Raw genomic sequence first — 24907 nt, forward strand, 5'->3', positions numbered from 1 at the left:
TCATGTTGAATGCGTTGCATAACAGGCAATTATTTTAGTGAGGTAATTTAAAAAATGCATTTGCACAGCGTATTGTACAACGCTTTCTTTCCAATATGGTGCTGAATGGACAGCATCTTTCTTAAACTTGCGTTGTGCACCTTAGAAAGTCACCTGCCGTACGAAATTGATAAAACCCCTAGAATGAACAAAACCGTAAACTCTAAATAATATGTCCAAACTATCAAGAATAACAGTATTAAAATGTGTGTGCTTTTGTTTCCGACCTACTCTCTCATACGATCCTTTCATACGAACTCAAACTTTGTGCATATAGGCTGTAAAATAACCTTTTTTATTATATGTATATATTACTATATACGTTTTAAATGCATTTGTATTTCCGATTTAAAACATATACATTAAAGTATAAATCCTATTAATTCATAGGGAGGACAAATATTTTTAATCAGGCAAAATCCACAGACGTAATTTCTCAAGCAGGAAGGACCCAGCCCAACCCAGTAGGGATTCCTTACCTTGCACTTGTGTATCGTATCTTTTATAACTTCACGATTTCGGAAAATAATAATAATAAATACGTTAAAATGCCCTTATATGAAGGGTTGGGAAGTGGTGGAGAAAAAACTGCAGTCGTAATTGATTTAGGAGCTGCATACACAAAGTGAGTATTTAGCTAGCCGGCTATGTGGTTATCGTAGCTGGAGTAGTTCGTTAGCCAGCTAGATGACTAGCTAATAATGTTAACAACATTGCCTGTCACTGTCAGTGATGACTGCTAGCCAAATATTATTCATGATTGATTTAAAATCTTATTCATGTAAACGTAGACGGACCGTCCCGTGTTGAAAACACGTATTTATTTAGACAAATATGTTAGCACAGTAATATGTTCTTTCTGAAATGGGTTGGTCATGAAAACGTCACTAGCTAGCTAACGCCGTTAGCTGGTTTATTTTGGCGAACAGCTACAGCAGTAGGCCTGGCTTGAGGAAATCATATGACAGTCAGTTGAGACCTTCAATGGCAACTGTGTTTCGGTGTTTCTTTATCTTTTGTACAATGAGACACAATGTCAATGTCTGATTAGTTAACTGGGTATATGATCGTGCAGATGTGGTTTTGCTGGAGAGACGGGTCCCAGGTTTATCATTCCCAGCGAGATCCAGAAGCCGGGACAACAGCAGGTAAGCTAGTTAGTGAGCAAATAATTGGTTATTTTCTAATTTATAGATGGGCAGTATTGAAACGGACAGCCTTGTCTATAACCACTTTTGTTTGTCTTCTGTCTCAGTCTGTCAAAGTGGTTCAATACAACATAAACACAGAGGAGTTGTACTCCAACCTCAAGGAGTTCATCCACATGCTCTACTTCAGGTGAGGCTCGTTTGACATGGTAGGGTGTGTAATTAATTCTTGACTTGATTCAGTGGCGATCACCTCCATAGGTAGGATGGCATTTGATATTATGTAAATGCAACCCAGGTCATAAGAGCTGTGATGGTTAAGCGACTGACTGTCTAGTCTGTAATAAATATCTCTGTCTGCTCCCCCATCCCACACAGGCACCTGCTTGTGAACCCTCGTGACAGGAGGGTGGTGATCATCGAGTCCATCCTCTGCCCTTCCCATTTCAGAGAAACCCTCACCAAAGTTTTCTTCAAACAGTTTGAGGTACTGTCTGAGAATGTGGCTTTTCGCTGTCTCTCTGCGACTGCATGTGTTGTTGATGATCCAGTGTACCTGCTACGAAAGCCCCGTCGGCTTCTCCTAACCCAGACAATCAAAATAGGGAATGCCGAGTTAGGGTTGGACGCCATCTCCATACAGTTAGGTCTGGAAATATTTGGACACTCACACAATTTTCATGATTTCAGCTCTGTACACCACCACAATGGATTTGAAATGAAACAACCAAGATGTAATTGAAGTGCAGACTTTCAGCTTTAATTCAAGGGGTTGAACAAAAATATCATATGATACTTTTAGGAATTGTTATTTCAGTGGCTCAAATGTAATTGGACAAATGAACACAATCAAATAAAATTTAAATTTTTACTACTTTGTCTAGAAACCTTTGCAGGCAATGACTGTTTGAAGTCAGGAACGCATGGACAACACCAAATGCTGGGTTTCCTCCTTTGTGATGCTTTGCCAGGCCTTTATTGCAGCTGTCTTTAGTTGTTTGTTCGTGGGTCCTTCTGCAAGTGAAATGCATGCTCGATCAGGTTGAGATCATGTGATTGACTTGGCCATTGCAAAATATTCCACTTCATGCCTTAAAAAACTCCTGGGTTGCTTTCACAATATGTTTTGGGTCATTCTCAGTCTGTAAAATTAAGGGCCGTCCAATCAACTTTGCTCAATTTGGCTGAATCTGAGCAGACAATATATCCCTATACACTTCAGAATTCATCCGGCTGCTTCTGTCTTCTGTCACATCATCAATAAACACTAGTAACCCAGTGCCATTGGAAGCCATGCATGGCCATGTCATCACACTGCCTCCACTGTGTTTTACAGATGATGTGGTATGCTTCGGATCATGAGCCGTTCCAAGCCTTCTCAATACTTTTTTCTTCCGATCATTCTGGTACAAGTTGATCTTTTTAGACATGTATTTAGACAAATATGTTAGTACAGTAATATGTTCTTTCTGAAATGGGTTGGTCATGAAAACGTCACTAGCTAGCTAAAGCCGTTTATTTTGGTGAACAGCTGCAGAAGTAGGCCTGGCTTGAGGAAATCATATGACAGTCAGTTGAGACCTTCAATGGCAACTCTGTTTCTGTGTTTCTTTATCTTTTGTAAAATGAGACACAAAAAAAAAATGTGTGTTAGTGTCCAGTTATTTCCGTACTTAACTGTATTTAATTGTATGGCTACGGTCTCTTACCTGTGATGACTTGTGTGTTTTCCAGGTTCCGTCGGTGCTGTTTGCCCCGAGTCATCTCATGTCAATCATGTCTCTGGGCATCAACTCGGCCCTGGTGATGGACTGTGGCTACACAGAGACACTAGTGCTGCCTGTGTACGAGTGCATCCCTGTCCTCTCCGCCTGGGAAGCCCTGCCTTTGGGTGGAAAGGCCATTCATAAGTATGTGTGTGTGTGTGTGTTTGAGATAGGGCAGGGATGTTGGTATTACTTTGTCTCATGCTGAACTCCAGGGAAACAACCTTTCGGTCTCTTCAGAGATTTATGTTTTAAGCACTCTTACCTTTTTGTTTTTTCTGTTTGAATCAGACAGGAGTTTGCTTTTAGAGGTACACTTGGTTGTAAATGTCTGTGTATTCTGTCCCTCAGGGAGCTGCATACTGTGTTGGTGGAACAGTGTACAGTGGACTCAGACTCCAGTACTGGACAGAGTCTACCAACAGTCATTGGTAAGATCCCTGCATCAGGATTTAGCTGGTCAAAAGCAGCTTACTTAATTTGCTCTCCATCAGTGTTGTTTTTTGAGGTAGCTCTGCACACAATGGCAAAAGTAATGCGATTGGTTGACTCTAGTGAGGGTGGAGCTTTACATTATAAACAGGCTGCATGCTCTTAGTGCTCTCTGGGATCTTAGGGGCGTTGCTGCCATCATCCCTGACGCTGTCGTTAACCTTTTCAATTCAACCACAGCTATCAACCAATCAGCATTCAGGATTTAAAGTACCTGGTTGATAATAGAAATATAACCTGCGACCTTGTAGCCTTGACATTGTATGAACAGTGTTAGTGTGCTGCCCGGTTGAGCCACTTGTTTTCCTACTTGCTTTAATGCAGTCTTGTTAATAAAGTTGTCCAAAGATTGGCACAGTCATGACACGGGTGTTCCATTGTCATACGTAGAGGAGTGAAGGGTTTCTGGGGTTGTCAGTCAGTATTCATACGTCCGTGTTATAGTCTGGGGTAAATGCAGAGGGCATATTGGTTTATACATAAAAATAAGCCTACTTTAGTTCTGTTCTCAGAATGAATCGTCATGAAGAGCATGTCTCCCTAGCTGGCTGACGCAGACCTGGACAGTTCTGACGGGCGTACGTAATTAAAACCCATGTGGCGTAGACCACCTGTCTCTCTGCACCACTGAGCCACAGCGTTGCAGTACCATCTGGAGCCCGTCAAATGAAGTGCCTATTCCATGGCTGAAACATCAGTGGCCCGTCAAATGAAGTGCCTATTCCATGGCTGAAACATCAGTGGGCCGTCAAATGAAGATTCTATTCCATGGCTGAAACATCAGTGGCCCGTCAAATGAAGTGTCTATTCCATGGCTGAAACATCAGTGGGCCGTCAAATGAAGTGCCTATTCCATGGCTGAAACATCAGTGGGCCGTCAAATGAAGTGCCTATTCCATGGCTGAAACATCAGTGGGCCGTCAAATGAAGTGCCTATTCCATGGCTGAAACACCAGTGGGCCGTCAAATGAAGTGCCTATTCCATGGCTGAAACATCTGGAGCCCGTCAAATGAAGTGCCTATTCCATGGCTGAAACATCAGTGGCCCGTCAAATGAAGTGCCTATTCCATGGCTGAAACATCAGTGGCCCGTCAAATGAAGTGCCTATTCCATGGCTGAAACATCAGTGGGCCGTCAAATGAAGTGCCTATTCCATGGCTGAAACATCAGTGGCCCGTCAAATGAAGTGCCTATTCCATGGCTGAAACATCAGTGGGCCGTCAAATGAAGTGCCTATTCCATGGCTGAAACATCAGTGGGCCGTCAAATGAAGTGCTTATTCCATGGCTGAAACATCTGGAGCCGTTCAAATGTATACAGTTTAATTCCAACTACTCAGATGCCCTGCGATGTTTGGGACTTTGTCACTTTCTCCATTTGCCTCCACCCAGGAGTGCAAATCTGTAGTCTAAGGAGGTTTCCTCCAGTCTCAGATGGCGCCAAACCATGCCGTGCCCCTTTAGACTACAAAGACATGCAGTACTTTTGTCCTGAATTGAAGGGCTCTGTCAGATTTGTGTTATGGATAGCTTTTTCTATGACCCACTTAGCCTGTCTTTCTAATCATCCTGTCTGTCTTTCCCAGGTTCCATCCCAGAGGAGGTGGTGGAGGATATCAAGGGTATGTTCAAAAGAGTCTGAAAACCCCTGTTTTTTTACTGCTTTCACACAGACTAAACACTGCAGGGATTCCTGTGTGGCTTTTAAATGAAATCTATTTTTGCTACAAAAGGCAAAAACATTTTCCTCTTTTATAGTGTTGTACTCACATACTCAGTAATGCGGTTTTCTTGTTTTTCAGTCAGGACTTGTTTTGTCAGTGACCTACAAAGAGGCCTTAAGATCCAGGAGGCCAAGTTTAACTTGGAGGGCACAGCTGAGGTCAGTGACCATCAGCCTCCAATCTGACAAGTCTGCATGTCTGTAGTTGATTTGTGTAGAGGAATGGTCATTCCTGTGTTTTTCCAATAACTGCCTTTCATATTGTAATCCAGTGCCTTTGATATGTTCCCCTCCATGTTCTTCCCCTAGCGTCCAACACCACCCCCTGATGTAGATTACCCATTGGATGGGGAGAAGATTCTTCATATCAAGGGACAAATCAGGTATCTGTTTATCCTGTGGTGCCTTCATTCCATGTGAATAGCTTTTAGACTTTGCTAACGCTAGAACAAAATGTCCTTCACAATATTTACAATACACAACAAACTGGTTGGGTTTTCTGACATTATCCATAATTTCCTTCTTGTCCAGCACAGTTAAAACCTAGCTGTTAAGTTCAGTTCCTTGTCTTTCTGGGTCACCTTCTATTATTGAATCTGGGTTGTTTCTGCAAAGTCGTTCATCATGACTTGTCTCTCGGTTCCTCTCAGCAGCTAATGAGACTAGTTTAGCGCTTTAGGGCCTTAAACAAGTTTATTAAATCTCAAGGAACTGCAGGTATTCACAGTAGTGTTGTGATGATGTAATGTAGAGTGACTTTGGGGTTGTTTCATTTCTCAGGGACTCTGTAATGGAGATGTTATTTGAGCAGGACAACGAGGAGAAAAGTGTGGCCACTCTGCTGCTCGATGCTTTGGTCAAGGTAAACTTTTTGAATTAATATTGAAAAAGAACATGTCTTTATCTCTTTCTTAGAAAGATGAGTGGTTTATTTTTGCCCAACAACGGGAGATGAGATGCTGCTGAAATAGGCTGCTTACAAATTTGCGAGTCGCGACGCTCTCTTCATTAGTAATTACTGGGCGATGTTGTCTCGGTCACAATGACCTTTCATCAGGCATCTGCACCTTCTAATTGAAATGGTCTGCCATTCTGTAATTCCTTCCTCCTTTTCCGTTTTCGTGACGAAGCACAAAACGCACTGGACTTACTTTAACCCTGTTACCATAGCAACACTTTGCAGACTCGGGCTGGCTGAGGTGAAAATCGTCTTGGTTCCTCCGAGACGGGCCGGATCAGGCTAATGACAGACCATTAATCTCAATAGGCAGAGCAGCCTCTTACTCTTCCTGCAGGGCTGTTGCGGTACCAGTCTGTAAGCACAGTAACATAAGTGCCTATCCATCTTGGACCACTGTGACGGGCCACGCAGAAAGCTTGTAAACAGTCCACTCCACAGGGTATACTTGGTCAATGAGGTTTTCCTCCTGAGACAGCCAAGTCAGTAGCCTGGGCCTCGTTTAGCAGATTTATGTCCGTGTGAGCCTATTAATGCATTTAAGTAGCATACATGACCATTCTCCCTAACGCAGGATGTACGTGCATCTGTTGCAAGCCCAGCATGCTGAACTCTTCAACCCAGTCGTTTGGAAAAGTCTTGGTGCTCCCTGGGCTCCAGATATCTTAGGGGAAATATGGAAGGTGACTGATGCATAGTGACTGATGAATTAGTAACCACACACGTTACTGTTTGTTGACCCCCCCCCCCACCACCAGTGTCCTATTGACACCCGGAAGGCTTTGTCTGAGAACCTGGTGATCATCGGGGGCACGGCCATGCTGCCCGGCTTCCTGCATCGGCTCCTGGCCGAGATACGCCTCCTGGTGGAGAAACCCAAGTACCGCAACGCCCTGGCCACCAAGACCTTCAAGATTCACAGTCCTCCAGCAAAACCCAACTGCACTGTGTGGCTCGGAGGTTAGTCACGGATAACACGCCCTGTTCTCAGACACTGGTGATGTGCATGGATCGGATGGCTTAACTGCTGTGTGACATGCTATAGCTCATCTATTTAGGGTTTAACGATTAGTAGACAAGTGGAATCGGGGTGTGCTAGTTATGGAATACATCAACTACATGGAACGGTTAGGGGTCTCCAAGCATAGGTTTGAGAACCACTGTCCTTGTGGAAATTGGTTGGATCCGTCAGTACCCGCTGATTATTTAGAGCCCGGTTGTGATTAGTGAGTCCATCCCCTGCTTTCATCTCCTTTGTGCAGGTGCCATCTTTGGAGCTCTCCAGGACATCCTGGGAAGTCGCTCCGTGTCTCGCGACCACTACAACCAGACGGGCCGTATTCCCGACTGGTGTTGCCTCAGCTCCCCGCCCCCCGAATCGGTCTACGATGCCGGGAAGACCCCGCCGCCACTCATGAAGAGAGCCTTCTCCACCGAGAAATAAACCAGCCCACTGGGCCATTCTGTGCCTGTTATGCCACACTATTCCCTCTGAAGGGCACTCATTTGGTCCACAGTGAGGCACTCTGTAGGGGGAAAGGTGCCATTGTAGACATAGTTCAGTCTCTAACCATAACATACTTATCCCAGACATAATATGTGGCTTCCACTGCCCTTGTCCTTCCCCTCATCTTTGCTGAACTTACTGATTAACGGTGAGGACAGTGTGACAAACCCTAAGAGGAGCCGATTATGTCCATTTAGCCTGTGGAGATGCGTCCAGTCTCTCGACCGCCAGACCATCGAGAATTGTGGGGGTTTTAGTTCAAATATGTGACCACACGGCTCCTGTTTGAGTTCTGTTCCTCCGATTGCACACTGGCACCCAGACTCCGCCCACTCTATCAGCAAACTAGATGCTAATGAGCGTGTGGGCACAGTGGCTGGCTTTCTGATTCGTTGCATTGTGTGTCATGTCCATGGATTCAAGAAGCCATGGTCACTTTCTGGCTTGGGTGATCTTGGAACAGTTTTCTGGCCATGTGTTGATTACCGTCTTGAGGCAGATGTGTGGAGTTGAATTGATGCTTTTCATTTGAAAACATGCGGTTAAGCTGTATTTGAAAACGCTAAGAAAATGTACTGAAGGTCAACCAGATAAATTGCAGTCCACTGTGGCTCCATCAAGTCGTTCTTTGTGTAGTCATTGTGAATGCTATCCCCAGGTGTTGTTTTTCAGCAAAAATGAAGTGTTTTTATTTGCCCTTTATTTATTGTTTCATCTTTGCCATGTAAAACATTGGAATATCAGTTTCAATCTCTCAAGAGCGCTTATCTGTAATGCATCACGTCGATTGGCGGTAAATAAACATTCCTAAACTGTTCCCACTCTGGCTCTTGTCCTCCTTATCTTTTCATTCTTGTCTGTTTTATGTTGCTCTGTCTTCACGAGACCTCTGGCTCACTGTTGAGAGCCTTCAAATAATGTTTCACAAATTCACACATTCAGATATTCCCACAGTTTACAAAATAAATAATGGGCCTCTTAAGGATATGAGAAGACTAATGGTGAGTATTGTTTGATGATACTTTTCAAGCCTCTTGTCTTTACATAATGATTACCAGGGCGCAGTTAGCATCATGAATGTGTCATTCTGCTAATACGGAGCGATATTACATCTGAAAAGCAAGGACCAAGTTGCTTTGACTACTTTTTATGTGAAATGCACTTGTATTCACTGTTTAGGGAGTAGCTAAAGACAGCTGTTCAGGAAAGCCAGCAAGCACACTTATTAATCCTGTTAATCTCTGCTGGATCTGATGACACCTATTTAGTGAACTTCAAAAGTATTCATCCCCGTTTTCACATTTTGTTACGACATGAAAACACAATAGATTTATTCAGGAGTTACTTCCCACTTGTCAGCAAAAAGTCCATAATGTCAAAGTGAGAAGTAAAATCAACAATTCATCCTAAATTAATTAGAAATGTATAACCAAATATAGTTTATTGCATAAGTATTCACTCCCTAAATTATGACACCTGAAGTTAACTAATCTGTTGAAGGGAAAAATTTTTGGTTAAATGCCCCTGTCTCAATGAGGTTCAACAGGTAGTACAATTCCTAAAATTCTAAGCAAAACTGAAACAAGGTTCTTCAAATGTACCAATCAGGCAGAGGATATAACATTTCCAAGGCATTGAAAATACTCAGGCAACTCAATATCTGCAGAAGGGCACTAGCAAAAGCCTGTTGAAATCTGCAAGAGACCTGTGGGGGAAGATTCATCTTCCAGCAGGACAATGCATCCAACGCCACATTGGAGTGGCTTAAAAACAAAAAAAGTCAATGTGCTGGAGTGGCCCTGTCAAAGCTTGGACCTCAATCCAATTGAAAATATGTGGAAATAGTCGAAAATGGGTCTTCACAATCTGAATGGACCCCATTTTGCCATTTGAAATTTGCCTTTTGAGATTTGTAATTGTTTTCTGGTAACAGACTTTCAATACCTTTATTTTGTTTTCTGTTCAGTGATTTCTTTTTTTCTTTTTCTTTCACAGTTTTTTTTTTCTGGTTCACAGGTTTTTAGTACAGCATGTTTTGCCCACTAGAAGGCACCATAGTAAAACCAGAGAGAGAGAGAGAGTGTGTGTGTGTGTGTGTGTGCGTGCGTGCCTGCGTGTGTGTGTGTGTGTGTGAGAAAGAAAGGGTTTGTGGTTGTTTAGCCTCAGAGGTCAAATAAATCCTAAACGTTAGGCGTTTGCTACTGTGTTTTCCTGGGAACTGACGTGGCGACATTACCCGAAATGCACCTGGGCCCAGAGGCTGGCACAGACTCTGGGAAATCTTTTGCTACAACTCGTACTGTAGTTCAGTTGCATGTCATCTACGCTTTTACTCACACACACACCCTTTTTCCCTCTTTCCCAGGAGCTTTCTCTGTTGGTCTACCCACTGTGACCCTACAGGACCCACTCTTGTATTTTTGTGGTAGTGACCACATCCAGATATCACTGACCCACATCGCAGACCAAACCACCCAAGGGGTCACACTACAATTCTCCTTAGCATCCACTCTCTGTTCGGAGACATCCAAGTACATCTTATGAATCTCTCTCGCTCTCTCTCGCTCTCTCTCCCTCCCTCTCCCCCTCTCCCCCTCTTCCCTTCCACATCTGGGTCTCCCATGGAGATGCTACACAGCATAGAGCCACCTGCTGTTTCTCTATCTAAAGGAAGCTCCACCAGCTCCTGCACCCCAGAGCCTGGTCCACGTTTCCCCTCCTTTGAGACTGGGGAAGCGCCAAACTCAGGGGCTACACTGGGAATGGGACTTGGGCGTTGACTAAGTTCTCAGGGAAAAAAGTCACAGCTGTTACCTCTGACCCTGCTAGAGAGCCCTCCCTGATTAAGAAGCTGACTGACAGATTGTTATGCCGTTCTATTTATTTTAACTGTTACGTTGTTCTGGTTAAGAGTGTTTGCTGTTACTGAAGTGCAAATGCCCTGTGATGGTTGCTCAACTCAATGAATTCTAGGTATGTGGTGGCAAAGGTAAACCACTGAACATACTTCACTCAGAAGGATAACTGTCAAGTCAACTCCTGTATACAATGTGAAGAGAAAGTGATAAGGAAGCAGCAATAGGCGGGATCATCCTTCTTAGTATCTCTTCTCCAGACACATTTAAAACAAATGCCCTAATTAGCTTGTCATCAATCACTCTACTGTTAATCACAGAAATGTAAGATGGTTCCATACTGGACCACCATCAGTAACTATATTTATCATTGGTGTGAATGTTTGTTTGTTGAACAGTATTATCACATGCTCATGCATGGCGATAAATTGTATATTTTTTTATATGTAATAGCTTAGCTAATTAGTGAAACATCTCGGTGAAATGTACACTGGTTCCACTGAGGGCGTTCCCTGTCATGGTCTCACCCGACACAATGAGGTTATCGCACCATAGCTCCAAAACTGAGCATAAAGGGTTAAGGAGAGGTCAAGAATGAAGAAAGGTCCTGTTGCCTCTCTGAGCATGGGGTGCTTTTTTGACAAGAATAAACCTAATGAATCAAGATAGAGGCCTACATGAAAAAACTTTTTCTTAAAACGTGTTCATACAGGTTTTGGTGTCATAACGAGCATACATTACAATACATTACAACTGCTCTTACAGTTTGGATAGACCGAGAAACAATTTTGTCTAAACTTCCAGATTATTCATTTACAGGCCTTTCCCGACCTTGAGAAAACGACTGCATACACTATTTGATGCAAGACTGATACCCTCCATAAGAAATGTGCTAAAGGCCATCTGTTACATTCTAAATGTAATTTTAATGGTACAAGTCTTGCCTGGGAAATTCTCAACATTAATGAATAACTTATATCACTTATACAGATGGAGTCACTCAATGCTTCAAACTTTCCAGCATCCAATACAGACAATAGACAGTTTTTGTTTCATATAATGATCATTTTGTGGAAAAATAATTTGATCATTTTTCTTTTCCCACAGAATGGGGATGGACAGACAGACAGGGAGTAGGGCTGGTTCAGGGGTATGGGGATGGACAGACAGGGAGTAGGGCTGGTTCAGGGGTATGGGGATGGACAGACAGGGAGTAGGGCTGGTTCAGGGGTATGGGGATGGACAGACAGGGAGGAGGGGTGGTTCAGGGGTATGGGGATGGACAGACAGGGAGGAGGGCTGGTTCAGGGGTATGGGGATGGACAGACAGACAGGGAGTAGGGCTGGTTCAGGGGTATGGGGATGGACAGACAGGGAGTAGGGCTGGTTCAGGGGTATGGGGATGGACAGACAGGGAGTAGGGCTGGTTCAGGGGTATGGGGATGGACAGACAGGGAGGAGGGGTGGTTCAGGGGTATGGGGATGGACAGACAGGGAGGAGGGCTGGTTCAGGGGTATGGGGATGGACAGACAGACAGGGAGTAGGGCTGGTTCAGGGGTATGGGGATGGACAGACAGGGAGTAGGGCTGGTTCAGGGGTATGGGGATGGACAGACAGGGAGTAGGGCTGGTTCAGGGGTATGGGGATGGACAGACAGGGAGGAGGGGTGGTTCAGGGGTATGGGGATGGACAGACAGGGAGGAGGGCTGGTTCAGGGGTATGGGGATGGACAGACAGACAGGGAGTAGGGCTGGTTCAGGGGTATGGGGATGGACAGACAGGGAGTAGGGCTGGTTCAGGGGTATGGGGATGGACAGACAGGGAGGAGGGCTGGTTCAGGGGTATGGGGATGGACAGACAGGGAGTAGGGCTGGTTCAGGGGTATGGGGATGGACAGACAGGGAGTAGGGCTGGTTCAGGGGTATGGGGATGGACAGACAGGGAGGAGGGCTGGTTCAGGGGTATGGGGATGGACAGACAGACAGGGAGTAGGGCTGGTTCAGGGGTATGGGGATGGACAGACAGGGAGTAGGGCTGGTTCAGGGGTATGGGGATGGACAGACAGGGAGGAGGGCTGGTTCAGGGGTATGGGGATGGACAGACAGGGCTGCTGACCCTAAAGCTGCATCTGTTGGGCTTGGCACCAGGCAGGGGCAGAGACAACTAATTCTGGATCAACAGTTTGCTAAAAGTTTGCCTGCATTGATTAAATGTTGACTAAAAGAGGAATGAAATGTAAACACTCAGAATTTTCTGTGAAGATATTACAGTGGATATAAAAGAGGAAAAAGTTCTGACAAGATTTATCTTTGTCTCATTCTTTTACATCACAAGAACCTGGCATTTTAACAGGGGTGTGTAGACTTTTTATATCCACTGTAAGTATCTAATGTTAGGGGAGCAAAAGTAGCCTATTTCACTATGGAGTAAGCCATGACTAAGCTAACTTAATTTCCACCACTCACTGACTACATCACCTTCTTTAGAAAAATTGGGTAACATGCTGTCACCTTTTCTTTTCGTTTTAGGCCACCTGATTTTTCTTCATTGATGCTCCACAAGCACTTCCCACTCGCAATTCACTGATAAGTACCGTTCGTGTCTGGTTTGGGGGCACAATTCAAAGGCTCTCTGAGTGTTTTATTTTCTATAGGAGGAATTTTATTTTCTATATATGAAAATAAATTGATGATTCAAAGATTTCAATTCTTACCACAAGCTAGCAATCTGGTTCGGGTGGTCAAGGACTTGAGTCCTTTCCTCCAAATGTCACAATAGTGAACTTCCCAGTTTCTTTCCAACAAATATCACCAGGTATCATCCCGTATCTTGCATGTTATTTTCATGAAAATGCCACTATTCCAAAGTGAAAATACATAGCCTACAATGTGTGAATGCACATTTTGAAAACGCAATCTCAGTTCGGTTCTGGGTAAACATCGTGAGTGAGAGGGAGGGAGGTATAGAGGGTCAGGGAGGGGGAGAGAGAAGCACGGGCTTGGGAATGCTCTCCATAAGGGACATTAGAACGCTTTAATAAACACTCAGAGCAACGTCATTAAATGTTACTTATCGCATTTTGATTATGGTCCATCGACGCAATATCGAACAGAATGTTGTATGTCCTCTGACTCCTGTTCTTCAAAGTCAGAGATGGGCATTCGAGAAGCGCTCAATCAGTCCGTCGTGTCCTTTCAAGATGCAAAGTCTCGTCTGCGTCTCGCAAATTTTTACAACTCTTCTTTTCAACTTACTGCCTGCCCAGGTAAAGTTTAACTTTTTAATAGCCACGTATGAACAGACAACACGTAACATATTTTCTGGAATTTATGAAACGCTTTAGTTTCATTAGGCTGCATGATTAACAATGGTTCTTAATCTGATTAAAAACACCTACTTATTTTTAATATAGCAACGCACGAAACATGTTTTTATTAAATATATTTGTGATTATGCCTAATGGTCAAAACTGGGGTCTCTATTCAGTTTTGCAAAACTTCTATTTATCTTCAATTTCTCCTCTGATCCCGAAATGTGACTCTCATTAGCACTGAGTCACATTTAGAGCTATTTGTAAGGCTACTTTACTTTTTGTATTTCTCATGAGGTCTAGGTACAGGTCTAAGTGAATCATGAAGAGATTTAAATAATCAAATTAACTACCGGTTCATTGTGCAAGAAGCTACAGTAATTACATCAGAACTATAACGTTTTAGAAGTAATTGCCCATAAACTATCAACACATTCAACAGACATTGAGGGGCCACCCCCTGTATAGGGCTCTTGAGGTTTTCTGGGAAATGTAGTGTGACGTTTATACCGGTTTAGCTATTTACGCAGGGATGTTTACCATGCTGTTGAGAGCAGATATTTACAGGAGCTGAAGTCACAGTAACAGATAATCCATCAGCAGCTGCTAGCTGGAACATCTGGGACACAGAAAATCTGTTCAGAAAAGGATTGTGTTTATGTCTCTAAACGCAACTCTAAGAACGTCTGGGGACTTTGGTGCAATGTTTGTGGTGCTAAACCTACAGTGGCTATGCTCAGGGCGCATTAAATATTTATTTGCAGCACTGAGTTTTAGAAACAATGAGTGGGTTTGATAGTGAAAAACTAACATTATATTGTCAAGGAGGGTACTTGAATTGTATAATCTTAAACAAAAGGCATCTAATTAATTATGAATTATTGACTAATTCATTATTACAGTTAAATCACACTCTGCCTCATAGGTAATGCTCAGTTTGGCCCTTTTGTAGTACCAACCTGAGCCCCACAGCCAGGTTTGAGCCATGACTGTGCGGTTTGCTGACAAGTGGCTGTGAAATCTCATGGGTGATACAAATTGGCCATCATCACCTGTAGAATTGGGAGGCATTGTAAGCAAGGGTATCCTGATCTCGTCACTCAACTTCGCCAGGCACCTCGAGCCAATTTAACTTAAGTCGTCAGGTGAGGGAGATTGCACTCACGCATTAGCCTTTATTACCTCCTGGATGGAACAGCAAAGTGGGAAAAAACAACCGCTTGGCTGGTGCCTATGAGGAAGACTTTCTGTGATCCTCAACTCCCTTGAATCTGTTGGGAGTTGTTGTGATAACAGGGCCATAGAGACTGGATGTGAAAAACTGTTAAAAAAAACAAAAAAAAACCTCAAAGGAGACTAAATATTTATCTCAACATCAGAGGTGGAGCTTTAATGTGTGTGCGGGCCCTCAGGAAGTTTATCTTATGTTGAAAATAACAAGCATAAAAAATATATATTATTATTAATTTGCTACATACTATTTAGTTGGAATTGAAGTGATAAACATCTTTATTTTTTATGATTCAATAATGCATTGAATAATCGACTCATCAATGACCTGGGTGTGTAGCCAGCGTTGCCAGATAAGAAAATGTCCTGAAAATTGGCTATTTTTATGACAGCGTGCGGTTTTTATGAGGAGTTCGCGGATGATTGTTCATATTTTGTCTGTGAATCTGGCAACCCTGGGTACGTAGGATTTTGTCAGCTCGTATGCTAAGGATCTGAACAGTGGAAAATGAAGTAACAAAACATAAAAATGGAACGTAGATATGTCTGGCAGGAAAGAAAAGCAATCCATTATAAAAATAAATATAATGATATGTGCCCTTGACAAAGGTGTTTAGTTAAGTTGTTGAGCAGCAGAAGCAAGAGAAAATTGTTAGATCTGACGTTACAATGACAGGAGCAGCATCGCAGTTTATAGCGAAACGGGATTACAGTAGTGATCCAGGTCCAACAGCAGCTAGCAACTGCAGCTACGTTTTGTTGTAGCCAAATAATGTTCATCATGGTACGTGAAACGTGCGTACATTTTTGGGAGAATAGAACTAAATATTTATATTAACGGGGAAATCAGGTAGGGGTGGGGTCCTCCGCGGTTCGCACCCAGGGGAGAGTAAGCTATGCTTCGCCACTACTCAACAGCCTAAATGGCATTTTATTTCCATCTCTGCCAATAACCGCTTTTTTCGTATCAGTACAAATGGACATTGGTTTTGAATTTTGATTGCTCCACGCGATTGAGTACACAACCTGACCACCATTTCAGCACAAGGGTTGTGTGGTCACATAGCAAACAGAGCAAATCCATAGTGAAAAAAACTGCTCCTCTGTTTACTTTTAGTTTCAACTGTTCACATATGATTCTAGGATGGTTGAAAAAGAGTGAAGTGGGAGATTCTTTAGAGAAATTGATTTAAATGAGCCCAGGTGGGACCATGAGCTCCCTCGGGGGAACACAATATCATAACCTCACAAACATAATTTTCTCTCTAAGTCTGCCTGGATAGAAAAACTGACATTTATATAAAAATAGAACTTATGAGAGTAGAAATGGAGAAAGACAGAGCAAAATAGAGGTAGAGAGAGGTTACAAGGAGGAATGGAGTGCCATTGAGGTCATGGATGACAAGCCAGAACTGTAAGAACTCCCAAGTCTGAGTCTCTCCCATTGTCTCTGTGAGCTGCCTGTCCACTTACTGTGCTTTTATTTGTGTTTGCTTGTGTTCGTATTTCCTGACCCGAGACATGTCTCACACTGTGTCCAAACAAAGACTTACAGTTGAGATGTCCTGGGATGCCTTTTTTATACTTCAGTGGTCTGTGGGAACAGTCTAGTGGTCATGTATCGTTGGTTCTGGTTGATTATGTGGCATCGCTACGGCTTCAGGAGTGGACGGCTGCAGAATTGCCACATCATTGCCTCTGGTTGCTGATTGATGACACGTAGCTGCTACAGAAAAAAACCTCAGCTGGACTATAACATATAGGAAAATACTGAAGACGTAATGCAGTGTGCTGGACAAAATGAGTTTGACATCCCTGATTTAGTCAGATGCCCTGCAATGTAATTTGGCTCAGTTTCATTCTGGCCCCTCAACCTTGGTTGAACTGAAGCATGTTATAATAGAATCTTTGCTGTCTCATAGCTTTATCATTCTACCAAAAGAGAATGCTAATCAGCTGTCCAACCTCTTTTCATAGTCAAAGCTGTTGTAATTGGCTGAGTCTGTTTCAACTGTCACAGGCTTGTTGTTACGGAATCATGTAGTAATAAGCTCCTATCTAAAATGATACTGTTTTCTATTTATTGCAGACTTCTCACTCCCCAGTGGAAATGCATTCTGAAGGTAAGGATAGCTCTATTTCCAATTACTTAATGTTACACAGTTAGGTCACATTATTTCACTCTTAACAGACACTGAACACAGTGGTTAGCCGTCAATTAACATGAGTCTGAGTGACAGTTCAGGCCCACTCTTGTTGCAGTGATGCTTTTCCAGGAGGTTTGGGGGAGGAGCTTGTGTCATTCAATGGAGCTGTTGGTGAAGGTGGAACACGAGTACCCTGAAGGGGTGGAGCATATCTTTAGCCCGGCGTGCGTGCTCCTGTGGCGATGCGCTGGTTGCTGCGGAGACGAAAACCTGGAGTGCCACCCGACCACCATGCGTAACGTCACCATGCAGGTGGGGATCACTCCATGTCACTGTCCCATTGTTTGTGGGTTCGTGCCCTGCAATTTGTACTTCCTCCAGGAATCCAACATGAGGCCATGGCTTCCCCTGGGCTATCTCTGTGTCAAACATGTCAAAGATGGTTAGAAAAAGCATTCACTTCCTCACCTCAACAAAGATTTTTGTTTTCCTGTGTGTATTTGTGTGTGTGTGTGTGTCAGCTGATGAGGATAACTCCAGCTGAGAGAACAGGGAAGCAGGTTGAGTTAACGTTTGTGGAGCATCAGAGCTGTGAGTGCAGGTAATGAAACCAGCGTGGTACATACATACGTTTTTTTGGTATTATCATTATTGCTTTATTCAAGTTTTACAGGTATCTAACCAACCAAAAAGAGTTGCTGGAGTGAGCGGACGCAAGACAACCTTGGGTTGACACCAACTTCATACAGGGACGTAGAAATGGGGGAGACAAGGGGGTCGTAATCACAACCCCCAATTTTACAGATAGGTCAATTTGACTCAACCCCAGGTAAATAGTGAAAATGGCGGGGACAATTGACCTTGACCTCTTAAAATGCAACACAAACCTACGCCCTTGACCCCATCAACCCTAGACAGTGCCAGACTTATTTTCCCAGCCGGCATCATTGGAGCATAGTGAATTTCTCAAAGACACATCCTTTGTCTAAACTTTGTTACATTTATCTGAACACATCAAATAAGGAATCCCTGTTTTTGTTTTCCATCACCAAACATTGTGCTATGGTGGCCAGAATTAATGATCCTGTTTAGACTCATGAGACATTTCCTTTTATTTTTAGACTCAGGATGATGGATTTGAATGAAAGGTGAGTTTGATTGATTATTTTTGTGGTGTCAGAAATGTAATTAGTTCCTACTTTATTTCCAAAATGGTAATCACATAGTAACTACCTAAGAATGACATGTTTGTTTCTGTAAATTGTTTTACTGAAACGGCACTTTCCTATTGTTTAGCAGTCCCAGAGACAGGATCCGTCCTCGGAGAAAGAAGCTCAGGAAGAGAGCCAAAGACTGTCGCAAGTATGTGTTACTAGACTGCCCTCTTCTGGTGGAAGAAATTGTGAAACGTACACACACACACACACACCCACAGAAAGACAGAGAGCGATAAAAAGATAGCTTACTGTTACTTTACACTGTTTTTTTTCCAGGTGCCAACAGCCTCTCAGCTAGGTGGATCCTCATATCATCGTACAATAACCTCTCTGCTATGGAATGAACCACCCTTCACCCCCTCATCAATGCCTCAGTTTGTCCCCCATGGAAATCCACTGCAGGGAGACATGTATGTCAGAACGCACTAATCCCTGAACGGCAAATTACTTCATCCCAGATTTGTAACAACCTTTGCTTGCCTTGAGAATACTTTTAGGGAAAATATTCTACTTAAATTGGAGTTAGTAGCTCCACCTCATGGACACAGAGGAGATGGGCACAGGAGATGGCAGGACAGGAGAAAACTAGTTGCCAAGGGACAAGGGATAAGCCCCACCGTACATGGAATTTTCCTGAAAAGCTGTTGGAAAATGAAGGAACTTAGCTGCCTATCTGTATAGAACAACAACAAAGAAGGCTGAAACAATACAGAACCGTTGCAGACTGCACTTAGGGCAGGACGTACAACTTCACAGTTTTGACCACTGTTTTGAGTTCTGCTCGTAACATTTGTATATTTGTACTGAAGGCTCAGAACATTGTTTCAGAGACATGAGTGCATTACCAAAGGAGGAGATGGACATATGTATTATATAAAAATGTATGAAGTTCTAATATTTGACTACTAATGGACCTGAGAGGCCCAGAAGATAATCACAATCTGACTGCTGTACACTCAGACGCACACACATTTACATTCTTCAAGAGTGTTCATATGTAGAATTATGTTTCATTCAAGCTAGGTGTGTGGTGATATGGTTTTATTTAGAAATGTGGAAGAACTGCTTAAGGCTCTGATTTTCATCAGAAAAAAATAATAACAAATCCATATGGAGTACACTGCCTTGAATATAAAATGTTGGTAATTGTGTACATTTTAAAGTGTACATTTTTATTCATTTTAATTATTCACCTGTGCATGGCACCTGTGAATTAAGTTTGGACTTCAATGAATGAATGTTATGACTATGTTATAGTTGTTTTATGATATAACGGAATGACTACCGAAAACAGTTCTCTTTGTACAATTCTGTGTTGACTTCTTCAAGAGGAGATGACTGTACAGCCAGACTATATAATTTCACAAAACAGGATGGTCTCGGGTCACGGATTCCCGCTAAATGCGAAGTGCCTGTATGCCTACTGTGCGAAACGGGCAAGGTTTACTGTTGAACACGATGTTCTCATCGTGTCACACTTTTTTTTGCATGCGGTCACGTTTCAAGGCATAGTGCCGAACCGTAAACCAATGAGAGGCATTGACATTTTTGTAGTGGGCGGGCAGTACAGCCCAAATATTGTGACGCGTCTACACTACGACACGCCCATATACGTCCAAATATGGAAATATGAGGTACAAAGATTTGACATTCTCTTGTAACCTTCCAGCTTTTTACCCCCCGGATGACGTTGTTGACTGTCCGGGAATATTAGAAGTTGGTTTATGCACGATGTTGATCATGAACGTGTTATCTCCGAGGATTTTTCTGAAATCTCATCCTGCATGTGCGCAAGTAGACATGGGTGTACCAGAACTCTAGTCCCGTGTACAGCACCGTGTGTATTTTGTACTCGGTCTAGCCGACTCCTACAATAACGTTCACATTCTCACTAGACGGAAAGAGACTGGCGAAAACTGGGAGCAGACGTCATATCACAAGGTAGGGTTGACCAAGGGAACGAAGTAGATTTGTGGATTGATTATGTCTACGAATTTTTTGACTATTTTTTTATTATCGTTTCTAGCTAATACCATCCAGGAAGTTGTGGTTGGATGCTATTCAGACAAGTTACGTTAGTTAGCTGGCTAACTTCAATTTGAGTAACTACTGTAGCTAGCTATTATGCTGAACTGCAGCAATACAGAAATATGATCCTATCAGCAAGGACATATAAAAGGAACATTATAACGGGATAATACAAACAATAGTATTTTACGTCCTGTCTTAGCTTGCTGGGAACTACCATGTACCTAAGTACTGAGTCTGTACACATCATACAATGAACTGTACTGTCCGTACATTTTGGCACCATGGCATGAAGCCAGGAGTACATGCAGGTTACATTACCTCGAAGTATTGAGGATCGTTTCTGCAAGAAAATCACACAAACACATTTATCTTTCTGCTCAAGATCCTTGAGTTGAGATGGCCTACAAAGCCACATGCCATTGGGCAAAATGTGTTTGTAATGTACGCTAGCCAGCTGACTACAAAACATCTTATGGCACCCCCTTAGATAACGGAAGGAGTTATTATATACATGAAGTAGCCTAACCGTTTAATAACCAAGACATTTCTTTTTCTGCCTCATAGGTTTCCTACCCATCTTATTACATTGACGTGGGTGTAGCTAGTAGTCTGAGCGACTAACAATTAAAAAGACAACATGAGTACCAAGAGGAAAGCAGAAGGGCACTCTAGGACCATGGGCAAACTACAAACCATGAAGTCTGGAAGCTCCAGAACAGACTCAGAAAGAGACTCTGGCTTCTCAGGTTAGCCTTCAATTATGCTATTATCCTATTAATTATTACCAACTATCGTCCCCCACCATATCACTCCTGACGTCCACTCTTCATCTTAAAACCCATTGGATGAGAAAGCTGGACATCTCAGTCCACTCTTACCTCATCCAATGCGATTTGAGAAGGAGGCAAGTAGAGACGATGCGACAGGCATGCAATTGAGAATCTCCCATTTTCTCTTCCTCTGCAGATGCCAGCAACATAGATTCTGATGGCTTGTCTCGTTCCGCATCCAAGAGAGGCGCTCAGCGCCCAGGGTCGGTGTCAGGGTCTCAGCCCCCACAGCTAGCTGTGGTCGGAGGGTCCTACTCCAACATGTCCCCCATGATCATAATGAACAATGTCCTCTTAAAACAGGTATATCAGAAATGTTCCTCTAAAGCAGTGCATAGTAAGTCAGTAGGGTCTAGCTTTTTTGATTATATTATCTTGTTGGGATGACTAATGATGAAGGATAAAAACAATTCAATGGGTCCAAGAACATTCTGCCCTTTCCACATCTTGTCCTTTGTTTGTAGCGTAGTGATGTCACTGTTTGTTTACAACTCTTTCTGTTTTGTGCCCTCCTACTCCAGCCTGGGGACATTCCTCCCTCTCAGAAACCATGGGAGTTCAGCCCGGCTGTGGAGGTGGTCCAGCAGCCCCAGGTGGTCTTTGTCCAACCCGTGGTCTCCCAGTGCACCAACTCCAAGGAGGCCTCCACCAAACGCCGGCGCCCCAAGAAGTATATTCCCATCCTCAGGTCCTACCCCAAGATCGCCCCTCACCCTGGAGACACTTCCGGCTGCTCAGGGCGAGGAACCTCTTGCTCGTCTTCTTCGTCCTCAGGGTCGGAGAGAGGCAGTGGTTTGGCCTCCAGCCACCGGGAGCGCCATCACATCCACAGAGGCAAGCAGCAGAGGCACCAGTCTGGTAGTTCTGGTTCTTCTGGTTCCAGCACCCCTGGTCTCGCTCCTCACTCAAGCTCCCTGTCCCCCTCGCCCCAGCTCAGGCTCTCCCTCACCCCGTCGCTCTCCCTCACAGACTCCAGTGCTTGCAGCAGTCCTGCAAGACCCTCCCCAGCAGTCAGCAGGTCAGAGTTCACCCCTGCCCCTTCCCCCGCCTTGACCCTAACCCCATCACAGTCCCTCACCTCTGAGCCCACTAAGAAACCCCAAGCCCTCCCACAACCCACCGCAACGGACGACGACAAGAGTCGTGATGACGGTAACCGAGGTGGCGGTGGGGGCGGCGTTGGCGATGACGTCAAGCGCAAACGCTTCTGCAACACATACAACATCCTGTCCAAGTCCGGCCTGCTGGACATCACCCTGAGAACCAAGGACCTGCTCCGTCAGAACCGCCGGACCCAGGGGGAGCTGGACAGGCTCAAAGAGCAAACCAGCCTCTTCCTGCAGGCCTTGAAGACAGGAGACACCAGCGTCTGGAGCAAGCTGCAGGCCAGCCTCCAGGAAGAGAAGGAGAAAGGTGGTGGTTGGCAGAACAGCTTAACACCTGACGCAGATTAGACCTGGGCTACGTAAACGTAGGGTTTGATCCATTTGGACTGGGGAAAGGCTGGGTCTGATTGAGGCGGCTGAGCCTGCAGTATGCCCACACTGATCATGCAGACAGATACTCTGACCTAAATACGGGTCTCCCTGCTATGCTGCCTGGTGCAGTTACCCTAAACCAGGCCAAGCACACTTTCTGTATACGTGTTGTAGCCTGCCTGCCTTACTCTGAACCAGGCCAGGGTGGATGGGAGGCTTCTGCACACTATTCAATTGTTCTGTTCCCTATATAGTCCCCACTATGAGAATATAGTACACCACTTTGACTTATATGAGGATGTGGGTGGTCTATGTTGAATTTTTTTCTGTCACACCTAGAGTGACTTGCCCTTCTTTCCGTCAATACCGTCTTCCTGGTTTTGACAATCGGTTTTGATGTTGTACTGTACCTCTGAGACACGCTCTGGGGGCTTTTTACTGGAATATGAACGTTTCCGCCAGCTGACAGTTTCAACTGTCACTGTGACAGCTTGTAACATGGCATGGGGTGGGGGTAGGGGGGCTTGCATTATATGGTTAGTTAGAGTGCTAAGAGTTGGCAACTGAACACAACTAAAGTAAAACAGCTAAAATAAGGATCTTCATTGATAGTTTTTACAGTTGCCACAATTGTAGTTCTAAGAATGAAAAGCAACCAACACCAAATACTTTTTTGCTCTTGTGACTTCTGAACAAGTAAACCGTTATTGACAATTATTTAAAAAAACTAAGAAAAGAATATATGAGAGTAATGAAAGCTCCTGAAATGAGAATAGGCAGACAACTTTTTCTTGTGTATTGTCAATGCCTTATCTAAAAGCTGAAGTTTATTTAAACCCTATTATTGTATTTGCACTAAAACAATTAGAAAGTAGTTTGAAAGCCATTTATATGGAGTATACTTTTTCTTCAAGGCAGCTGGGACAAATCATTTGAGAACATCGAACCTGATAATCTTTCATTTGTTAAAAGGGAGTTTTTTTTCCTTGATGGTTTGAATATTTGTCCTTTTACTTGATATGGAATTTAACAGACATAAAAATGTTGTTATAACTCTGAACTAAGAGCTTATTACAGATATTTCTTTTCACAAATGTCATGCCTTGAAATGGAAAAAGCAAAAATTGTGGTGGGGAGTAGCTCTAAAGTAACACAGCTTATCATGAGGTTAAGGATTTAACATTTTTGTATTATCTGTGATTTGTGTTTTTCTAATAGAACAAATATCATATTGCATTGTCCTATGTTAGGGTAGTCTTGGCCCTATTTAGACAATTGATTATGTGGTGTTCAAAGGATTTAAGTCACTTACACATATATTAGGCCCTAGTGCCAGATCTTGTCATATAGCCCTGCAAAGCATCTGTGTGCCTCAATTGTTTAAAACACAAAGTCCGTAAATCATGTTTGCTTTTAAGCCTGAAATGCAAAGAACCGTAAGTAGTATCTTCAGCGTAAGTAGTAATAGGTCTCCGCAATTTTGAAACATGCGCTTCCTGAATATATCAATGATAAATTCATCATTGTAAATTCCTGATCTAAAAAAGGCTTTATTTGCTTCTTACCAGAATTGAAAGCGTTTTGTTTTTTTTAAATGGTCATTTTGCTTATTTTAACATTGTTGGTTACCTATCTTGAAACTTGGCTCGAATTGGGAGTCTTATATTTATATGTTGGCAGCTGCCTTTCTATCCTTGCTATGTTGCCTCCTCATTGCAAAGAGAACTGAAATGTGATATTTATATTTCTTAAATGTTTCAGTTACACAGCAGTAGTAGCTTGTGATTGATAACAAAATGTTCAATAATCCTAACAGACAATGTTGAACCAATGTCTTTGTATTACCATCCTTTTCTAAACTATAAACTGTAGCAAAATTAATTTATGTGGATTTTGAATTTGTAAGAGGTTGGACCTTGAAAACATGCCTGTTTGCCTAAACTCCTTGCCCTGGCCAAATGCTAACCGCACGCACAGTTGTTATGTCTGCTATAAATTTGGGTCTGACTCCAAACAGTAATTAGATGGCCCATAAACCCCAAGCCCTCAGCCCTTTAATTATGTTTTACATTGATATGTCCTAGTGTACTTTCAAGCAAACTTGCCCATGCAGTGGAGAGTTAAGAGTTAGTTGAATCGCTACACACCTCACAAGGGGTCTGAACAATGAGGTTT

At 43.3% G+C, this 24907-nt stretch overlaps 3 protein-coding genes across 3 annotated transcripts; all 3 read left to right on the top strand.

The window, feature by feature from the left end:
* The first annotated feature begins 473 nt into the window (after positions 1 to 473).
* Positions 474 to 8450, top strand: actr10 (actin related protein 10). Its single transcript, XM_010882229.3, has 12 exons — positions 474 to 664; positions 1115 to 1187; positions 1295 to 1377; positions 1566 to 1674; positions 2922 to 3097; positions 3305 to 3384; positions 5032 to 5067; positions 5248 to 5327; positions 5478 to 5551; positions 5949 to 6030; positions 6885 to 7086; positions 7389 to 8450. Exons 1-12 carry the CDS (start codon positions 588 to 590, stop codon positions 7568 to 7570), a joined length of 1254 nt encoding a protein of 417 aa, XP_010880531.1. The 5' UTR covers positions 474 to 587; the 3' UTR covers positions 7571 to 8450.
* A 4849-nt stretch (positions 8451 to 13299) lies between these two features.
* Positions 13300 to 19544, top strand: LOC105017540 (snake venom vascular endothelial growth factor toxin ICPP). The gene is made up of 7 exons (XM_010882228.4): positions 13300 to 13754; positions 17119 to 17152; positions 17292 to 17488; positions 17698 to 17777; positions 18298 to 18324; positions 18473 to 18538; positions 18670 to 19544. Exons 1-7 carry the CDS (start codon positions 13575 to 13577, stop codon positions 18689 to 18691), a joined length of 606 nt encoding a protein of 201 aa, XP_010880530.1. The 5' UTR covers positions 13300 to 13574; the 3' UTR covers positions 18692 to 19544.
* A 436-nt stretch (positions 19545 to 19980) lies between these two features.
* Positions 19981 to 24613, top strand: cipcb (CLOCK-interacting pacemaker b). Its single transcript, XM_010882227.5, has 4 exons — positions 19981 to 20334; positions 20989 to 21170; positions 21391 to 21557; positions 21776 to 24613. Exons 2-4 carry the CDS (start codon positions 21062 to 21064, stop codon positions 22706 to 22708), a joined length of 1209 nt encoding a protein of 402 aa, XP_010880529.1. The 5' UTR covers positions 19981 to 20334; positions 20989 to 21061; the 3' UTR covers positions 22709 to 24613.
* The last annotated feature ends 294 nt before the right edge of the window (positions 24614 to 24907 follow it).

Source organism: Esox lucius, chromosome 18, assembly GCF_011004845.1.
Source record: "Esox lucius isolate fEsoLuc1 chromosome 18, fEsoLuc1.pri, whole genome shotgun sequence".
NCBI classification, from domain to species: domain Eukaryota; kingdom Metazoa; phylum Chordata; class Actinopteri; order Esociformes; family Esocidae; genus Esox; species Esox lucius.